The sequence below is a fragment of the Triticum aestivum genome, chromosome 7B (genome assembly GCF_018294505.1).
Source record: "Triticum aestivum cultivar Chinese Spring chromosome 7B, IWGSC CS RefSeq v2.1, whole genome shotgun sequence".
In the NCBI taxonomy this organism is placed as follows: Eukaryota; Viridiplantae; Streptophyta; class Magnoliopsida; order Poales; family Poaceae; genus Triticum; species Triticum aestivum.
This window is the reverse complement of record NC_057813.1, coordinates 171326131-171346171: the sequence shown is the minus strand read 5'-3', so window position 1 is coordinate 171346171 and position 20041 is coordinate 171326131. Positions and strand designations below refer to the sequence as shown.

Below are 20041 nucleotides of genomic sequence, written 5' to 3'. Positions count from 1 at the left end.
GTTCGACATGCCTTGCTAGGGGCCGCTACCAACCGTGCAGTTCGGAGGTGATCCGAACTGCGACCAAGCCGACTTGAACCTAAGGGGTCGCGCGCTTAAGGGAAGGAACCTACGAGATCGGATCCGGAGACACTGGTCGGATGTGATCCGAGCTGTATTCGGATTGTGGCCGAGTAGACTTATGGGCTTTAGGGTCCGTGCGAGGCCCAAGTGTTGAGCCCACGACAGACGCCTATATAAAGTGGTGTGCGGCACAGTCATGCGGTTGATCACTTCGGCGCTGTCACTAGGGTTTGCACGTGTTGCGAATAGACACCTCCACTTGCCGCCGGTTGTGTGATTGGACCTAGCAGTCCGCCACATGACGTTCCTCCTGCACGCGTGGATACCGTTAGAGGCGGTGCACTTGCGCCGCTCCGGCGAACCTGTACGTGGGAACCGACGACCGGCTGTTTGAGGGAGATCGGACGAGGAAGAGACGATCCACGCGGACGCGATGCCCCAACTCTTCGGCCGCTGCACGGCACTGCGCGTCTAGTGGTAACGAACTGTGATCCATCTCCCTAGCATGTTCCTGGTTGTTCTGCGTGTAGAAAAATTTAATTTGCAGTCGACGCACCCTACCATAGAACCCAACACACGTTAACCTAGTTGACATGACACTAGTTGCCATGAACATGTGCCCTGCTAGCCGACAGGAACCCACAAAGGATCTTATCCACTTGCTTCCGTACCCTCCAGTAAAGACCGAGGACCAAGATTTTTTTTGAAGGGCTAAACCAAGCTTTACTACTCAAAAACCACATGTTGTGAAATACAAAAAGGATCATGGAGAACGCCAAGCCAAACATGACCCGGACCGTTCTAACCAGGGTTAGCATGCGGCCTTGGATATCAAGAGGCCTTCAAAGTCAGGACCCGGTCGACAATCCGGTCAATCCTCATAAGCAAAATCAAATAACACAAGGCATGAAAAAATATAAACTTGTAAATTTATGTAGATGACCAAGGCAAAAATCAAAAGCCTTGCAAATACAAAGACAAGGATAAATGCAATAATACTACAGTATATGAAACGTTATTGCTCTAATAAGTGCACAAGTTCACGCTAGTGCGGTTTGTTGCGCAGAATCTTGAGAAGCGAGGTCACGGGTTAACACTTGTGGAGCAAACCCTCGCTTCGTCGTGCACCTTTCCTGGACGGCAGAAGTAGCCTTGCTCGGGCGCACAGTGCGAGTCGTCAGAGCAAACGCACAACCCTTCCACGCCGCAGCCCTCCTTGACGATGTTGGGGCTCCCGGTGATGCCGAGCACCTGGTCGCTCCACTCGCTGGAGAAGAGCCCGTCGGGGTCGTACCTGTCCTTCACCCTGAGGAATTCATCAGCCTTCGGGTACTTCGCGATGGCGCCGTCGAAGGCCAAGTTGCGGTTCTTCCCCCAGTGCGGGAGGCCGCCGTACTTGTGCAGCGCCATCTGCTCGATTTCGTCCACCACGTCGGCGTGCGCGCGCGGCATGCCGTCGGTGCGGCTCCGGTAGGAGACTATGTCGAAGTCGACGGAGTCCTCGGGCTTGCCTAGGTAAGCGGAGGACGCCTTGACGTAGCGGATGAGCACGCCGAACCTGGTGTCGATGCCGGCGCAGAACGTGTCCGGGCTGAGGTCCCGGAGCCGCTGCATCTCCGCCACGAACGCCGGCGCCTTGGAGAGCGCGATGCTGAAGTCGGTGTTCTGAGAGAAGGAGCCCCGGATGCGCGGGTCCCAGGGGCAGCTGGTGTTGAGGCCGTCCTCCGGGCTGTTTATGCATGTGCCCGACGCCTGGATGCGGTGCTGGTACCCCACGACCGGGTACCCGGTGAAGTTGAGGCCGTCGTTCTTGAAGCCGTAGGCCTGCCGCTCCAGCGAGTCCGCCTGCAGCCGCCCCGCCGCACACAGAGCGGTGTCGTTGGTGCTGCCCTCCTGCAGCCGCTCCTCGGCGGCTCTACCATTGACGAGCAGGCGCGTGGGAATGGAGCGGCCAAGGAGCGAGTCCCAGAGGCCGTCGCCCGGCGACGAGACGTCGACGCGGTCGTCCTCGCGGTAGAGGACCTTGCGCTGCTGCGGCAGCCACGCCATGTCGGCGAACTCGTGGAGACGGCCCCATACGGCCACCTGGTCCGCGAAGTCCGAGTCGTCGCGCGTCACGAACGTCACCGACCGCTTGAACAGCGGCTGCAGGGCCAGGGTGACCTGAGAGACCACGCCGAGAACCCCGAGACTGACCTTCGCGGCGTCCAGGTCCGGGTGGTCGGCGCCGAGCTCCCTCACCACGGCGTACCCCTTGCTGGCTGGCGCCGGCGTCACGATCCTCAGCCCGACCACGTACTCGTGCACGGCGCTGCCCTTACCCCACAGCGAGCTCCCGTGCGCGCCCGTCGACAGCAGGCCCCCGATCGTCAGGCCATACCAGTACGGCGAGTTCGGCAGCGACAGCCCCGCGGCGCCGGCCGCCTCGACCAGGTCACGGAGGACCATGCCGCTCTCCACCGTCATGAGCCCCTTCTTCGCGTCGATGCGCACCGTCCGGTTGAGCCGCTCCGTGCTTATGATGGCGCCGTCGAGGCCGCCGGGGCACATCAGCTTGGGGATGCTGTGCGAGTACCTGGTGGCCACCTTCATCTTGCGCTTCGCGGACGCCGCGGCCGCCACGGCTCCGACGAGCTCCTGCTCGGTGCGCGGGTAGGTGACGCTGCGCGCGCGGCAGACGATGCGGTCCGGGAAGGAACCGACCGAGTTGGTGACCGTGCAGTTGGACGTGCCGTCCGTGCAGACCACCGGCTCCGGAGGAGGGCTGCCGCCGGCGAGGTGGAGCAGGGTGGCTACAAGGAGAACCGCGAGCATGCTTCCCATCGCTCTTCCTTGTCCTCGCGACATCGTGTATGATTCTTACCTACTACTGCTTTGCTTGTAGCCATTGGACAAGGTAGGGCCTTAAATAGGTTGAGCACCATGCTATCACACACCCGTGTGATTTTGTGTGTTAAAAAATCCCTGCATAACATGAATTGGTCGTAGCCATTTTCATCATGCGTGAGCGAGAAACTAACACTTTTTTTTAAGGAAAAAGTGGAATAGATCTATTACTGCCGAGTATAAAAGTTCAGCGGACGTACTGCAAAGAAGTGGCTAGGTTTCGGTCCGCTGAGATTTAACCATGTCTCAGTCAAATGACATTACATGCAAAAGAGAAAAAGAAAAAACTAAAGAAAAAGATTACACATATCTCAATGCAAAATCTCACGGATATAGTCTCGACTGAGACTTAACGAAGTTTCGGTCGACTGAGACTTAGCAAGACTGATAAAAATAGATCAAGGTCTGGATCACTGAACAACCACTACGGCTGCCAAAAACAATATGTTGACGCGCCTCGCCGCTCCCGTTCCAAAGCCAGTCTGGCCTTGTTGATGACAGATTGACAGGCAGAAAGTCTTTGTGCACGTGACCCTAAGGACCAGCGCCCTGGAGCCGCGGTTTTGCCAGTTGAACCCTTGAATCGATCTGAAGTGGTTGACACCATATATCGTTGCCGCACACGTACGATGAGAAACCCTAACCTCGCCGGCCCGAGGAGATCACAGAAATCTACGCTCGAGCTCTGTCGACTCCGTCCTGTCACATGAATTTGAGGAGAATCAAAGCCTGAATAAACAGCTCGAAGATGAAGTGTCACCGCAGTAAGAACTAAAAAACCCTTAACCCAAACTACTAGCCGGAACTGAGGTGTCGGGATTCACCTCCCCGCTCTCTGTCGATTCCGTCCTGTCGCATGAATTTGAGGAGAATCAAAGCCTAAATGAACAGCTCGAAGATGAAGTGTCACCGCAGTAAGAACCAAAAAACCCTTAACCCAAACTACTAGCCGGAACTGAGGTGTCGGGATTTACCTCCCTGCTACCTAGTGGCAAGCGGAAAGAAGATGAATCCACAGGTTGACCGGTGGAACTCAGAGGGGAGAAAACTTTGCCCTAGCCGTACACGCGTGAGCGAAAAGAAAATATATCATCGCATGTGGACATGGATAATTTAGGTAGCGAGGCATCAATGCCATCAGTGTTGCATGTTCACGGGAGTAGCTCAAGCAAATTTAAGCTAGAGTATATTATTTACACCTAATTATGAAATGATACCACTATGGTGGGTAATTTGGCTCGAGTAACACCATTAACCTTGAGCGAAGAGCCGTTAAACCAGAGTCTTCATCACGCGAAAAGGGCATATTAAGTTACTCAAGTCTGAACTTCCGTCTCGAGGATATTCCATTCCGTCGTTAAAAAGGTCTTGAACAACTTCATCTGTCTCGGTGGTTGCAAGTCAACACCTTCGATGTCAAAGCGGGCGAAAAAAAGATAAGTCAACTTCGTGTTAGCGTCATTGTGCGGTCCTTCTAATATGCGTCTATTCATAAGTTGTATGATGAAATGTCTTCGAACCTCAACCCAATCATACTTCTTCCAAGGCGCACTCCATCCTCTTCCAAACTAAAAATTGCACTGCTAGCATCTTCTTTGTCCTCTCCGCCTCCTACCGACCAATTTTGATACACTATTGTTGCGGTTGTGTGATGGAGTTGTTTGTTAGTGACACGGGCATTTTGATATGCAAAATGAGTACGCGTTATTGGAGATGCCCCAGAGCTGCGACGGTTCAAGTGCTTGACAGTGTGGATTTTTATTTTTTTTTGACGCTAGTGTGATTGTTTTCTTTTAAGAGAAGTGTCTGCGGTTGACCGTTTCAAGCAAAAAATGAGGTAGCCTAGTATACGATAGATGGCTTGGGCACTAGGCAACACTCAGAAAAATTGCTCGTGGCTTCGGTTGAACTGTCACCCTACACGCCGTGCCGGCGGCCGGCCATGTTTGTTGTATGCAGGAAGGATGAGGGCACGCCAGTTGGGACTTGAGAGGCTTCTTTGATCCTTTCCATCAGGCTATACATGCACCCTACCGAGTGCCAGTAAGCTACCCAGCGGATGATCACATATGCCATCAGGCTGTACATGCATCCTGCCAGTACGCACTCACAGGATAATCACATATGCCAACGCCAGCCATATCGCGTTGAGGGAAAAAACATATCATTATATTCCTCGTCAAATGAGGTTGTAAGTTTTTTCATAACGGGAGGTTAACAACTCTAAGAGAGACTTCCCAAAACCGCATGCAGTGCGGACCCTGCGATGCGGCGTGGGCCCGATGTGGTGGCGCTACTCAGGGTCTCCTGGGCGGCGGTGATGCCGATCTTGGCAGCAATGCGGTCCGGTACGCCAGCGTGTGAGCATAGTGGACCTTGTAAGTGGTGGTGAACAGCGCCCCAACAACGTGCAGGCGTTGGGGCCAATCTAGTCGGCGTTGGCACACGCTTTCGACAACGCACTCCTCTCCCCTGATGGTCTATGGTGGTGTCGGTCCGAGGCAAACTTCCCTCCAACCCTAATCGGGTCTATGCGGGTCGAGGCCACGTGGATGGCCACCTCCCATGTTCGGACCGCCCCAATGAGTGTGGATCTACCGCCGTTGGGCCACAAATCCATCCATCACCCTTCGGGGATCTGCTTTGCCCATCAGGGCAGGATAGGCGAGGTGTCCTGATTTGCTTATGCCTAGGGTCCAGGCATGGGCCTAGGGCTGACTAGGGGCAAGGGTGGGGAAGGAGTGACCTTCCCGCTTGTTCCTTCGGTGTGCAATGGTCGCAGGGTTGGGTGGGTTGGATTTGGAGCCATGAATGTCAGGACGGCGGCCCCGGGTGAAAGTCCGGTTGGTTGGCTCTCCAACAGACATCATGACGATGGTGGTTGCTATGTGCCCTTGGTCGTGCGGACGACGACGGTGTAGGCATGTAGCAGCGGGTGACTCGTGCATGCTCTCTTCTTGTGGCAATGACGCCCAAACTCGGATCTGGAGGTTTGTACTCATCAGAGATGTCCTTGCCGCCTAGTGGCTGCCAATCGGAAGCACCACACTTTGGCGCCGACGCCAGCTGTGCCCAAGGGTGTCGCTCTTCTTTCAAGGACGTCGTTGTGGTTCTTCTCTATGTGCCATGTTCGGTGTGTCATGGAACTTCAGCGTCTTCATGCCCTTGATGTTGTCATAGGTGTGTCATTGAACTTCAGCGTCTTCAGGCCAGGCCTTCGATGTTGCCGTCCTTCGGCAGCGTAATCGACTAGATTTCCGCCAGTGTCATTTTTGCCTTGCCCTGTATCGTTCGGCCATGCGCTTTGATTTGTGCTTTAGCAAGCGTCTGTTTGGAGTATAACTTTATTTGTTAGTCAAATTGAAGACCTAGAAATCCATGCCGGACTTGCCAATCTTGCTGTAGCACCTAAAACCAAAGACGCCAAGGAATGCTCCAGCTCATTCGACAAGGGCAATCAGTATTATCATTTATTTACATGCTGCAAGGCAACGCTGTGACTTGTGAGTAATGCACACCAAGAGAAGAAACGTTCAACCATGCACACGCTAAAGAATGAGGAAGGGGACAAACAAGTTCACAAACGGTTGCTATCGAAACATTGTAGTTGACGGAAACTAATCCTCACCGATAACACAAAGCATGCTGTACAAATCAAAGATTATACTATAATGTGAACTCGCTAAAATACTTACAATTACAATTGATTCAACTACCTGATTTCGAAACATAATACAATTAATTTCACTAACCAGGTTCAAAATTGGGGAGCTGAATTATACAACGGGGACTAGGGGGGAATATAATATATCATTGCTTGGTACTACCCTCTCTTCGCAACCTTTCGTCTTTTTTCGACAACCCGTTGATCTGCTGCTCAAGCTGTCATGCAGACAACATAATCAATGTCTCAGACACATGATTTAAAATAAAAAAACATAACTTGCAAAAAGTAAAGATTCTCTTTGCTCAGATCATACAAACCATTAAAAAAATGCAAAGCTCCAAATATGGTTGCTGACAATTTACCTGATTATTTCTCAGCTTCAATCTCTGCACTTCCTCAGCGAGTTCTGTGACACTGCAAATTTTCACAAATTCAGTCAAGCGTCCTTGAATATGGAGGACCACTCTGAGAACGGTAGAATACCTTCGCTGTAGTTGGACAACATACGACTCCAATCCCTTCTCTCTGGCAAGCGATCCAGATGACTGAACATATATAAGCACTTGTTAAAACAATCATAAGAAAATATGTTTAGCAGTAATTGACCTTTAAAGTTCACATGTCTTGAGGTCAAATGTGAAATAACATATGGAACACACTCCATCAGACACACCTGAGACGAACCAACTGTACTTGCATCAGAAGCATCTGCCAGAAAACATTCCCCACATGAAACCAATGATATCAGTATGCCAGTCAAATTATCTGATTAAAGTTTAACATAAACAATTCTCATGATACGTACCAGATGTTTCCTCAATTGAAGAAATCAATCTACTTAGCACTTCCTGTAAATTCAACGAATTGTAAAAATGCTAACATTTTTTTTGTGTTTTGAAATAATAAATGCAATAAAATACCTTTTGCATAGAATTTTGCTGCATCAAGAATTGTAGTGTCGGAAGAATTGTGGATGAATTGGAAGCTGGCCGTGTTACTCCACTTGGTAAATTAGGCCTGCTGTTGCTGCTTGCTGATGAAGCTACCTACGAGGCAAGTAGAGTTAAAATTATTTGTGTCCAAATTAAAACCTGAAAAGGCAATATTAATAGGCACAGTTACACAAAACAAACAACTGGGTGTATTTTCTGGAAATGTCAACCATAATATCCCCCTTGCAGCAACCCCTGCCTAGCAAACCTATTGGGGAGAGTGGGACCATGGTTGAACTATATTTGAAGGAACAATGATAATAACATGTGAGTTATACATTGAATGCTCTGGGTTGCTTCAGAATAATATTCTTCAGGATTCTAATTATGTGCAAAGTGAAGCCAGCAAGTTTCATCCACCAAGGCATTGTGGTCGTCTGGAGGTATCAATAAACTGACCGTACAAGTTGTTTTCCATGCGAAGAACTTGAGGCTCTAGACTTGTCTACTAGTAGAGTTTTTATTCTTCGAGAAAACGAAAAGACTTTGCGTTTCATTTCATTGAAAAGATAAGTTTTTTGGTTACAACCTCCTAAGAGGCAAGAGCATAGAAAAAAAGGTTACAATCAATGAACATCCCAGGTTGCTGGCAGTATCAGTCTACTAGTAGAGTCATAAACATTGTAAATCAATCACTTCAGCTCTTAGTAACATAATGCACTTGTGCAGTTTAAATAATGCTACCAAGTAAATTCTACCAAGACAATCCAAGGGTTTCATTTTGACTCATAATTAAGACAAATATCAATACAATTAACTATTCACTATCCTAGTTCCAGTAACTTCTACGCCAAATAACCCAGTACCTTTTGACCAGGATTATCTGATGTGACCTGAAATCGCCCCCTTCGTTGGACAACATTTCCTTCCGACGCCTCATCAGGTGCAACTGTTCAAACATGACATGTGAAGTTAAATGGCAAGTAATAAATAGAAGAGATAATTAGATGGTGACCTCAAATAATTTCAAAATTATTAAAATAACGTGAAACTTTGGTTGTCAAATCATGCATACTAGACTCCGATTTTATGTGAATCTAATCACAAGAGAGATGTGCTGTAGAGCTCATGATCATCTTACTAGAGTACTAGAGAGAGGCAGATGTAGGGCTCATGATCATCTTACCAGACAGATGTGGGCGTGTGTCCTTCATTTGACGGAAAAACAAAGGGCCACTACGGTTTCTGCTGCTCGGATTTCTCTGATGAAATTCATTCCTTCATTTTACAAAATTTGAAGTGTTACCACAATGTAGAATAGCCACATGAGACAAAATACATGGAGAAGAGTAAAAAATGTGGGCCAGAATAGGAAGCTACTCCCTCCGTCCCATAATATAAGAACGTTTTTGACACTAGTGTAGCGTCAAAAACGTTCTTATATTATGGGACGGAGGGAGTATAATACAGAACAGACGGTGTCAATATCACCACATTGTTGCCAAAAGTTGAAAACAAATCAGTATTTCTTTGTGCTCGTATCCATTTTCTAGATTGGCTAGAGCAACAAATGGAGAATGTTCTACAAAATGAGTCAGAATGTTCTATGTAACGAGTCCACCAAACCAAATATCAGAATATTTTATTTTTAAGATCAAAGGGAAGTCCAAACAATATTTCGAGCTTGCAGACCCTATTTTCAAGTAACTGTAAAAGGATTAAAGGAGACTACAAGTCTATGCCTCACATGGACTTGAAAATTTGCCTCTCCCAAAAGAACAATGTCCTTACATTTCTTTTCTAGCACTCCCTCTGTCCGAAAATACTTGTCATCAAAATAGATAAAAAAAGACGTATCTAGAACTAAAATACGTCTAGATACATCCCTTTTTATCCATTTTGATGACAAGTATTTCCGGATGGAGGGAGTATTTCAGTAACCAAATGGCCTTAAGTCTCTCAACAACCAAGCAAATGTTTGATGTGAGCCAAGCAAAGTGAGGAATGCTAGAATAGTAGCAGCAGCGGAATAGCAAATTCTTCAAGGGCTACTAATGGAATCCACGGTAAAATTATTCCATTATTCTGTATTTGAGATGAAGAAATTGTAGTCCAAGGAAAATGGTGAGCTAGCATGCAGAAAGAGAAGAAAAAAAAAGGAAAAACATAGTTTACCTTCGTGAATCACTACCAACATTCTTGTAAGGCGAAAGAACATGCTCGGGAATAAGAGAACCACTTGAGAACTTGGGATATACACTATTTCCCAAATTTGAGGGTACGGAGACACTTCTTTCCAGATTTTCACCGTTACAGTTGTCACTTCTACTATGGTCCATTTCTGAGAACTGCTGCACAGGTGATATAGATTCCATGCTTGGTTGTGCCCGCAAATTTGTAGCAGTAGGGTCTGGATCATCATCACCGCCGACATCAAAGCAAGACCTGTGTCACTAGTCAGTGAAAATCCTTCACAGTTGACTAGTTTTTTAAGTGACAGCTCAAAAGATGCAAAACATTATCATCTGAATTACGTTTCAGAAGGATGGGGCAGTAGGATTAACTCATCTAGCCATGTACACTAGCTTCAGTCCCTATAAGTGATTCAATTTTTTGTAGAACCATGAACTCCATCATTACCAGATGTATTTCACACGGTACAAGAGACTGCCAAATTGATTGCACAATACTGTTGGTAAATACATATAATTTAGTTGGAGGTTTCAGCTCTAGCCTACCCCAACTTGTTTGGGACTAAAGGCTTTATTGTTCTTGTTGTTTAAAAGGCAGTAAATTCTCAGCTCTGGGATCACAAACATCACAAACAGATTATTGCAGATAAAACTATAGCATTGTTCATAACATCAAAAGATTATTCAATTTGATGGATATATGTAGTAGGCTGATCAAACTCCAGAACTTACTTTAGTGCCTCAAGGGGACGGGTTGGAAAGGAAGAGGCAAGATCTCCATCCAAATCTTCTACTTCTTGTATCTCATGCTGTTAGTCGGAAGAATTAGGCAACAATATAATAGTTTTGGGCTGCTTTACCAAGTCACAGCAATAATTATGACCATAGTACCTCATCATGCCTTGCAGAAGCCCCATGGTTGACCCTTTCCTGATAAATGTTTTCTGATTCATTATAAACGTCTTGTAGCCCATCCCTATCTTTGTTGTTGGCACCATCAAAATGGTATGTGCCATTTGAACTGTCTAACTGCCAATAAATAAATTTAAAGATTAGAGAACACAGGTTTCTCACGAACATTTTGTTGTGTCTGTGTGTGACAGTTTGCGGTAGGAGGCTGATTATTGCCCAATCTGCATCGGCTAGTAGAAGGGGAAAATGAGCTCTTACAAGGGCAGCTGCAGTTTTCAAGTCCTCCAGATTAAAATTCCAGCCACTGATGCCCCTTATGTATTCTTTCTGAAAGGCAAATACTTGTGTTAGTAAGAACTGAAAGAAAAAACTGTACTGATACTTCAAATCAAAATAAAGAAAGAACAAACAATTCGTGTACTCTAGCAGACTAATATAGACAAATGAGAACTATAACCATGTACTTGCTACTATGACAATTCCAAGTTCTAAACAACTGTAGTAAAATATTTCCAAAGTAAGCCCACAGAAAGAGATTGCCTATCAGTTAACAGAACAAGAGCTTCCTTAAAAAGCCAAGTAATTTAGATCCAAAAATAATTAGATAAAATCATAAAATAATGTAGGAGATCAGCAACGACTGCAAAAATAATTTCCTTTATTTGAAGGAGGCAAACCTCGAGTCAACCTCACATAACCCATTTAACAAATCTAAGAACCTGGTAGAAAACACAAATCTAAGACATATCTGATAAAACATAGTGGAAAAGATCAGCACTGATTTCCATATTCGGAAGGCGCAAGATTACATATAACCAAAGAGCAAGCTCTAACCTGTGATAACTGCTCCTTGCTCTCTGGACCAAGCTTGTTATTGAGAAGCAAGTCAGCCTCTTTTGCCTACAGAAGAGTAAAATATAGTTAGGCTGGTTACGACGATGGCATGCCACCCCGTTAAACACTGTTCTGCACCTTCAACGCCCTAAAACGGTCGCCCAGTGGAGTAAGTCCCTCAAGAATACTCTTTGCCAAAAAATCAGCTGATCGCGCTTGCTTAAAAAATGAATGTTTCAACAGCTTTTCTGAAGAGGGACGCTTCTGTGGATCCTTGACTAAACATGCAGCAACCAAGTCCCTAAAAGACTGCAAATAACATGCACATAATAATCAATATAAATATCAATTATCTACAAAAGGAGCGCTGTAAATAGAAAAAAAAACCTTTGAAAATCTTTTGTCCCTCTCGTAGTCCAGACCTGGTGGTGCATTTTGCAACGTCATAAGCAACACCTGCAATGGAATAAGTGTAGCATGCAATGTTATCATTCTGTAACGGAGTAACTTGAAGTAGGTTAATTAACGGAAAACAGATATGCTTAAATGTTGACCTTCATTGGAGGGTACTTCGAAAATGGAGCGTGACCATGTGCTAGTTCTAATGCTGTTATCCCGAAGGACCAGATGTCAGCTCTGTTTGTAAATTGTGATTGCAAAAAAAAGGAGAAACAACTTAATCAGTTAGGATACTTAAATAGTCAGATTTAGAGTTACTAGACATGGACTTACTTGTAATCATAGCCATGCAGTTGTTGCATGACTTCAGGAGCCATCCTGCAAGATGCATGGGGTCATGTATGCTTTAACATAAATAACATAAGCAGAGAACAATGTATATGAGACACTAAACCTAAATGTTCGCAAGACATTACCAGCAAGGGGTCCCAACAAATGTATTTCTAGCTCGTTGTCTATTCCCAGTGTCAAACATGCAGGCAGATACTCCAAAGTCTCCTAGCTTAACAGCTCCATTTGTATCTATTAGGATATTTCCAGCCTGAAATGGATTAGTAATTTCGAACATAATTTAGAACGTGCAAACAAAGAATGGTCTAAGTAAATATAGTAACTAAACATCAATGTTATCATTCCTATTTGCTAGCTGTTATTTAGAACATGCACAACGTTGATCACCCTAACCATATACTCGCATGGAGAGAGAAACGGATAAGAAAATCAACGAATGTCACATGGCAGCCAATAACGTGAAAACAGGGGTGTGCAAAACCAGTGCCAAAAGCTCATCTTGTTAGGCTTTTGGGGCTTTTGGGGGGGGGGGGGGGGGGGGGGGGCTAAGTAAGCAACCAGCCCAACCATGGCAAGTGGCAACACGGTTGTCGGTTGGATGCACATTTGTGCCTAGCCAATAGGTGCCAGACCAACAAATTTATTTTTGATCAGCCCAACATTTATAGCAAGCCCATATTCTGCACAGCCAATAATAATTGGTAATTGGTAAAGCAAATAAATGCCGGTACAAAATATTGGCTATCTGCATGCTTTTCCTTATTTGACAAATGTTACCTCGCCAACTACTGACTAGGCACAACAAGGATTTACGCATCCAACCATGCAACCACTTGTCACCCTGGGCAATGCTTGGGAATCCCAGCCAGGCGACAAATCATCACTTGGCTAGGTAACACGGTAAGAGACTAGTCGTTCTCTAGACAAACATCTTAATGACACTAGTTAGAAATCTCCTCTGCCCTTAATAGCATTAAAATTGTAGTGCCCTCACCATTCTTCTGATTCCTCTCATCATACTGTTCTACCAGCAATACATGATAAAGATGCATTTGTCTCCCTCTCGGAACAAAAATCTAATGTTGCAAGCCACAGTGAAGCAGCCGTAACCATCGACGCACCACCCTTTGAGGGGATGACATGCGGTCTGACCCAGCCCTCAAAGACAGGGTGCATAGCACAAGGCAAAGGCAACAACTGAATAGTTCAACATTCAATACAAGGCTACAAGAAATTCAACTAATAAGGTCGTTTGCAAGGGGAACAGTTCTGGATGATGAATGAAATATCTAAAATGGTATGTCTCTAAAGAAACATGTGGACTGTAATTAGTTTCTTAATAAACCAGATAAAGACAAATCAACTTAATTCTGTTATGCTAGATGCTTCAGAAGATAATTATGGATTCAAAGAACTCTGAAGTATATACCTTTACATCTCTGTGAATATGCCCTTGAGAGTGTAGGTAGACGAGAGCTTTGAGAACTTCCCACAAAAGTGTGGCAATGACTGCTTCCTCAAAACCATCTGGAAAATTAGTTTTTATAATGTGCAGGGCAGATCCAGCAGCCATGAAAGGCATGACAACCCAAAGCTGATGGTCATTTGCAAATGAACAGCATGCGCGAAGAAGATTTGGATGGTCAATCAAGCTCATGGTTTGTACTTCCCGCCTTATTCCATCCTGAAGAATGATAATTCCAAAAGGTGAGGAAGACAGGCAAACAAAAAACTAACAAAATACATATAATTAGGTTGAAATTAGCATGTTCATATTGAAGATAAGCAGTAAGCCTGTATAACTGTCTGAAAGAAGAGAACTTATGCATATGTCACTTATCAAACATAAGAAGTTACCAATTCACAAACAAAAAAGTGCAACCAAAGCATTACTAGAAACATAAATACAAGGCTACAAACAGGACGTAAGAAGTTACCAATTCACAATCAAAAAAGTGCAACCAAAGCATTACTAGAAACATACATACAAGGCTACAAACAGGATTATATTTATATCAAACATTGGAATGATGGATTTTTTTTCTTTAAATAAACATAGAAAATTTCCACTGCCAATAATGTAGTCCGCATTTCTACAGTAGACAGTTCAATGAAAGAAAAACCGATTTGTTGTTTGAAAGGTAACATTTGCTGAAAGAATAGCGTAGCTGGCAACCAGACAAGGAAGGTAACAGATGGCCCATTGATAGTCTCATGTGCACATTATTCTGGGCTCAAACTGATTAGACGGAAGCAGATACAAAGCTTGTTCAAAACATTCTAAAGAAAATATTGAAGCATCGTAATATTCTACATTGAAGTAAGCTAATATGTATTTTTGGTAAATTGTAACATACATACGCTACACTCACATTGGGATTCCAGGATCTCGATCAAAATCCTAATACACAACAGAATAAGGTCTATCCAGATGACCAAAGCATATCGTTGCTCATCAATACACAAGAGCCTTATAACACTTCAATATTTATTTTTCTAGGCCTTTGGATTATGGATTGTATCACATGCTCGACGTAAAGTAGTTGTTATCATAACAATAATCAATTTATCACAAAAAGGATGGACAGACAAGGGAATGTCATGAAATATATTTGAACTTATTTTTGTGGACCACAATAAATTGCAAACTACTCACCAGGTCACTACTACACTTCTCAAGGTCAAGAACTTTGATGGCAACAAAAGTATTGAGCGGGACACAAAGAGCCCTGTAAACTGTGGCACTAACTCCTTCTCCAACTTCCTCATATAACTTATATTCCTTGGGATCAGTTGGAAATCCCCTTTCACGTGGTGCACGCTCCATGGTCCAAACTTATAGAACGTCACAAGTAACAGCAACAATCTTACGGTTTACATAGAACTGGAGCACGGAAGGCGGTGTCAAGAACACCATATAGGTGTGCCCAAGAAGAACCATCAGCATGGTTACGTCTGCAGATGAATGCATGGACGTTGTATGATTCTTTATTTCATATTGTCAATCTCAAACGGCCTTTGGTCCAAGGGCAAATATAGGCTAAACGATAATGAAGCAGATACCACAACGCCACCCAAGCTGGCTCACACCAAGTGCACCATTATAAGCTGCAAAACAAAGAATAGGAAGTCTTCAACATTGTGAACACACGTATGGAGGATATAGGCTAACTGCAGAGTATAGATCAGCATAGCACAAACATAAAATGACCATTTTAGGAGATGCCCAAACCCAACAAATGTGACCAACAAGCAGCACGAGAAAGCACACTGAAACCAGGAAAGCAAAGTCCACAGCTCCATAGCCATAGAGTAAGCTCTAGTAGACACACAGGAATCATGAATTATACCATCCCTAGTGAAACGGGGAGTTCTTTCAGTCCAGCATTGGCAACCTGGAGTAAGCATGAAAAAATATACCCTAGCATCCAGAGTCTAACTCGAGACAGGTGCGCAAAGCTCAAGCGAAGCTTATCAAGCTCAGGCCCCTCAAATCGAACCAAAATCGCTAGCACGCGCTTAGTTCATCATGGTAGCGTAGCGACGCTGATTAGCTGGGGCCGCAAGGGCAACAGGCTTCAATCCGGCGAACCACTTGTCCGCTAGCAGCAACCGAATCACCACGCCATAAGCTACGATGACCAATCGACCGGTTTGGAGTAGCTAGTAGCTACCAACCCTAAAGATCGAGCTGCCGGGAAGCTTCGCCGCGACGGTACGAGACCGAACAGAGGGTAACCCGGGCAGCAGCGTTACCTGGAGAGCGCGCCGGCGGTGGTTCGAGGGGCGGATCGCCACCGGACGAAGGGGCTGCGGCGCCGAGACGGCGGTGGCAGATCTCGCGGGGGAGGAGCTCTCGCGAATCTAGGAGCCGTGCTCGTGGACGGACGCGCAGCAGGACGGATCTGGACGGCGGAGGAGGAGACGACTGTGGCGCAGCAGTAGGAGGAGGGCGGCGGCGATTGGGAGGAGCAGGGCAGGGAGCGTAACGGGCCGGGGGAAGACGAAGGGAAGGAGGAGAAGGTGGAGTAGTGGTCTTGCTGGAGATTTTCTGTGGCTGCTGCGTATTTTTGGCTGGGGTTTCCGGTGGAATAAAAACTGATTAATGGGCAGATGGATTTGGTTTGTTTTCGATGTGCATGTGGCATGTGGTCGGTAGCCAAAGATCCTGATTCCCTGTTTCTCGTGGTCGACGGCGCACGGCGGGTGCCTGTGCCGGAGGCGCAAAAGGGATACGGTTTCAAAAGGTTCTTTCCCTTCTACCCTTTTCGAGGATCAAAGAGTTTTTTTTTACATGGGATCAAAGAGTTCTTCTCCAAACGAACTAAGATCTCTTTTTCTACCCACAATCTAAGGGATTGTTTTTTATTTTCTTTTGAAGAATATCCAAGGGGTTGTTTGGATGCGTGGAACGTAGAGAATCCGTTCTATATAAAACAGACAAAGATTGCCTCATCTATCAATTAAGAAGAAGAGAATTGCCCAGTTAATTACGGAAAACCGGGCGAAAACCGGAACAACAAGGGCCAAGCCCACACCCAAAGACTGAAACACACAGGGCAAAGTCCACCCTAATCGACGATATGTCGACCTACGGCCAGACAACGCAGCTCCGACTCTGACGGAGAACTCAAAAGAACAAAACCAGGCACGGCTGGCGCCACGGAAGATCACCGAACGGACCACCTGCAGCCAGTCATCGTACACCACAGGGCCCTGCCACCGCAGCTTCGACTCCACAGCAACAAACAAACCGAGGCAATACCGTGAACACGCCGGAGAAGAGCCGACTACCGCAACCGTTGCCACGTTGTCGACATCGCTCCCACCATCATCGTTGCCACAGAAGTTTGGTCGCCACAGTGATTCTCTCGGGGCCGCCGCCCCGACATCCACCGCTCCGTCGCGCCCAGCGCAATCAACCGGCACCGCCTTCCGGGGCCGCCGCCCCGACATACCACCGCTCCCCCAGAGCAGCAACGCCGCACAACCCAGCTGCCCGCAGCCCACGCTGCTCAGGGCAACCGTTCGCAGACCACGAACGTCGCACCACATCCGGGGCCGCCGCCCCGACGTAAAGTCAGATCGCCCCCTCTGGAGCGCATCGACCGAGCCGACACCCCTACCGCCCAAGCGGGACAAGGATGCCACCCAACCAATGCCGAGATTGAGCCCCGCCACATAGAGCTGTCACTCACATTGTTCCCGAGATCGCCATCTCGGCGCACAATCAGAAACCACCCGGAGCCGCCGCTCCGACGTCCACTGTCCCCGACGACGAAGAGATCCGTGCAAACTGCAGTATGTTGACTCTCCAAGGCGATGCCTCAAAGAAGGAAACGACGTAGCCGCCGTCATCGCCCGCTTCGACCATCCAAAGCTAGGGATTTCTCCCGGAGAGTCGTGCAATGGAGCTCCACGGCAACGCCTTCAAGAAGGGAAACGGCGCCATGGCGCCGCCGTTGCCGGTGCTGGACTTTCGCCCGAAGCTCCTCCACACCTCCGAATCCAAGCAGATCCGAAGCACTGCACAGCACACAATCCCCATTGTCGACGTCCACCGGCTCCACCTCGTGGAGCAGCTGCCGCCGCACCTCTCAACCGCGCCGGAAGCCAACGCATCCACCGCTGCACCGCCCAAGGCCCGCTCCCACCAGCCACCACCGGCGCACAACCGCCCGACCATCACCCAAGCCGCAGCCCGCCCCGCAAGGAGGCCCGCTGGCGAGCTCGACCCGAGGCTGCCGCCCCGGCCTCCTCTTGCAGCCCCGGCGCGCGAGACCACCGCCGCGCCGCCCCACTCCTCGCACCGCCGGAGCCTCGGCAGCTCGCGCCGGAGCTGCGCCCGCGCGCCCGCCCTAACCCGCTCCGCCTTCGCGCCAGATGCGCCCCTGCGCGTCGCAGAAAGAAGCCCCATCGCCACCCTCCCTGGATCCAGACCGGGCTTCGCCGGCGGCCTCCTCAGGCGGCGGCGAGGTGAGGGGGTGGAGGGGGTGGGACGGTGACGGCGCCGGAGGGGATCCCCCCGTGTCGCCAGACAGAGGCGACGCGGGGGTAGGGTCAGTCGATGTTTCAGTGCTGCTGATTGGCCCCGGAAGCCCATAAAACAGACAAAATCACTTTTAGTTAATCTAACTAGTCCGTAAAAATACGCAAAACTAGATTCTTGAGAACCTGAAATTCTCGGTTTGTAGAAAAAACGACTATTGGTTGTTTTTCTAGAAACGTGATTCTTATATCTCCTTCCACTCTCTCTCATGTTGGTCCTTGTGGGCATGATCATCGGTGAAAAAAAAGAACCTGCAGACGTCCACGACGTGATGGCAGATGCGATGGGCTCATTGGTGTGCCACACATCGAGGTTTTCCTTCTCTAGACGTTGTGCCACGACTGTTGCTGCCTTCGCGCCATCCACCCAGTTCGTTACACCCGCTGAGGTCAGCTCCTTGGCTTCTGTATGTGTGTTCAAGTTTTTGCCCTCGATGGCTATCTACGTGGGCGTATACTCGGCCATCATTTTGTGAGTTCGACGGTCGGTGAATCGGCTCTCATGTATTTGGATACCGCGACAGAATGTCATGGTGGGATAAAATATAGTCTGTATAGGAACTGGACAAACACACTTTTCAACGCAATCTTCTATAAAATGATTATTAACAAAAAAAAGTAATAGTACTAATTTTTAAAAAATCAAGTAAAAACTCATTGTCCATAAATCAAGCGCTAATGTTTGCTATCAAACAACCGCTAATAGAGTAAGAGTGATTATTGTCGGTACTTTGTCGGCATATTTCTGATCCGAGGAAAGCTCTTTGGTTTACATCAGTTCAAAACTTACTTCGGGCGCCTTTCTTCGTTCTCCCTACATCGTATGCAACATTCTCGTTCAATGGGATTTTTACTGATTTATGCTCTTCTCTATTGTATTAGGGTCACCAAGCGTAGCATCACATCATTATCATTTGACGGTTATTGACTAGGACACAACATGCCACATCCATTGGTACAGAGGGTCGGGTAAAACACAATGGTGAGCAGCTCTATGACCCTGAAGCTTAGTGGTGTTATAGCCACAAATTCCAACAAAGTGTGGGGCTAAATTTAGTGTGAGCTATGAGTTCATTGAGTTGCTCCAATTGGCTATGACAATTATAATGTGAAGCATTTGCTTTACTCTTTACTCATCTCCCACTCATGCTCAAAAATTTGCGGAGTTGCATTCATTATGTACTAAAAAATAAACCGACAAGCTATGATGCATTCACATTGGACGACTAGCATGGTGTCAATGTGTTACCTTTCTCGATAGGCGAGAATGATGTGAATGTCCATGATGTTGGGGAACGTAGTGATAATTCAAAAAACATTCTATGTGTCACCAAGATCAATCTAGGAGATGCTAGCAACGAGAGAGAGGGAGTTGATCTTCATACCCTTGAAGATCGCTAAGCGGAAGCGTTACAAGAACGTGGTTGATGGAGTCATACTCGCGGCGATTAAAATCGCGGAAGATCCGATCCAAGCGCCGAACGAACGGCGCATCCACGTTCAACACACGTATAGCTCGGGGACGTCTCCTCCTTCTTGATCCAGCAAGGGGAGAGGAGAAGTTGAGGGAGAACTCCGGCAGCACGATGGCGTGGTGGTGGAGCTCGTGGTTCTCCGGCAGAGCTTCGCTAAGCACTACAAAGGAGGAGGAGGAGTTGGAGGGGGGAAGGGCTGCACCAGGGGAATAGTGCGGCTGCCCTCTCATCCCCTCACTATTTATAGGGGGAAGGGAAGAGGGGGTCGGCCCCCCTAGATGC

The 20041-nt window shown here is 47.2% G+C and overlaps 2 protein-coding genes across 4 annotated transcripts; both read right to left on the bottom strand.

Moving 5' to 3' along the window:
* Window positions 1-970: 970 nt before the first annotated feature.
* LOC123160313 (L-gulonolactone oxidase 2) lies at window positions 971-2920 on the bottom strand. The gene has a single exon (XM_044578118.1). The coding sequence runs from the start codon at window positions 2908-2910 to the stop codon at window positions 1147-1149; it is 1764 nt and encodes a 587-aa protein (XP_044434053.1). The 5' UTR covers window positions 2911-2920; the 3' UTR covers window positions 971-1146.
* A 3605-nt stretch (window positions 2921-6525) lies between these two features.
* On the bottom strand, window positions 6526-16330 carry LOC123155993 (serine/threonine-protein kinase BLUS1). 3 transcript variants are annotated; one of them, XM_044574168.1, is made up of 21 exons: window positions 15993-16327; window positions 14893-15344; window positions 13666-13920; window positions 12362-12486; window positions 12219-12263; window positions 12041-12122; window positions 11874-11942; window positions 11625-11795; window positions 11487-11552; window positions 10911-10979; window positions 10632-10769; window positions 10473-10549; window positions 9724-9993; window positions 8735-8826; window positions 8415-8497; window positions 7537-7662; window positions 7422-7464; window positions 7290-7324; window positions 7100-7161; window positions 6979-7030; window positions 6526-6831 (listed from the first exon to the last, which is right to left on the bottom strand). In XM_044574168.1, the coding sequence occupies exons 2-21, from the start codon at window positions 15061-15063 to the stop codon at window positions 6760-6762; spliced, it is 2103 nt and encodes a 700-aa protein (XP_044430103.1). In that variant the 5' UTR covers window positions 15064-15344; window positions 15993-16327; the 3' UTR covers window positions 6526-6759. The 3 variants fall into 3 exon arrangements, with proteins under 3 accessions (XP_044430103.1, XP_044430102.1, XP_044430101.1); XM_044574167.1 differs by having other exon boundaries at window positions 7100-7324; window positions 15993-16330; XM_044574166.1 differs by having other exon boundaries at window positions 6979-7161; window positions 15993-16329.
* Window positions 16331-20041: the final 3711 nt, after the last annotated feature.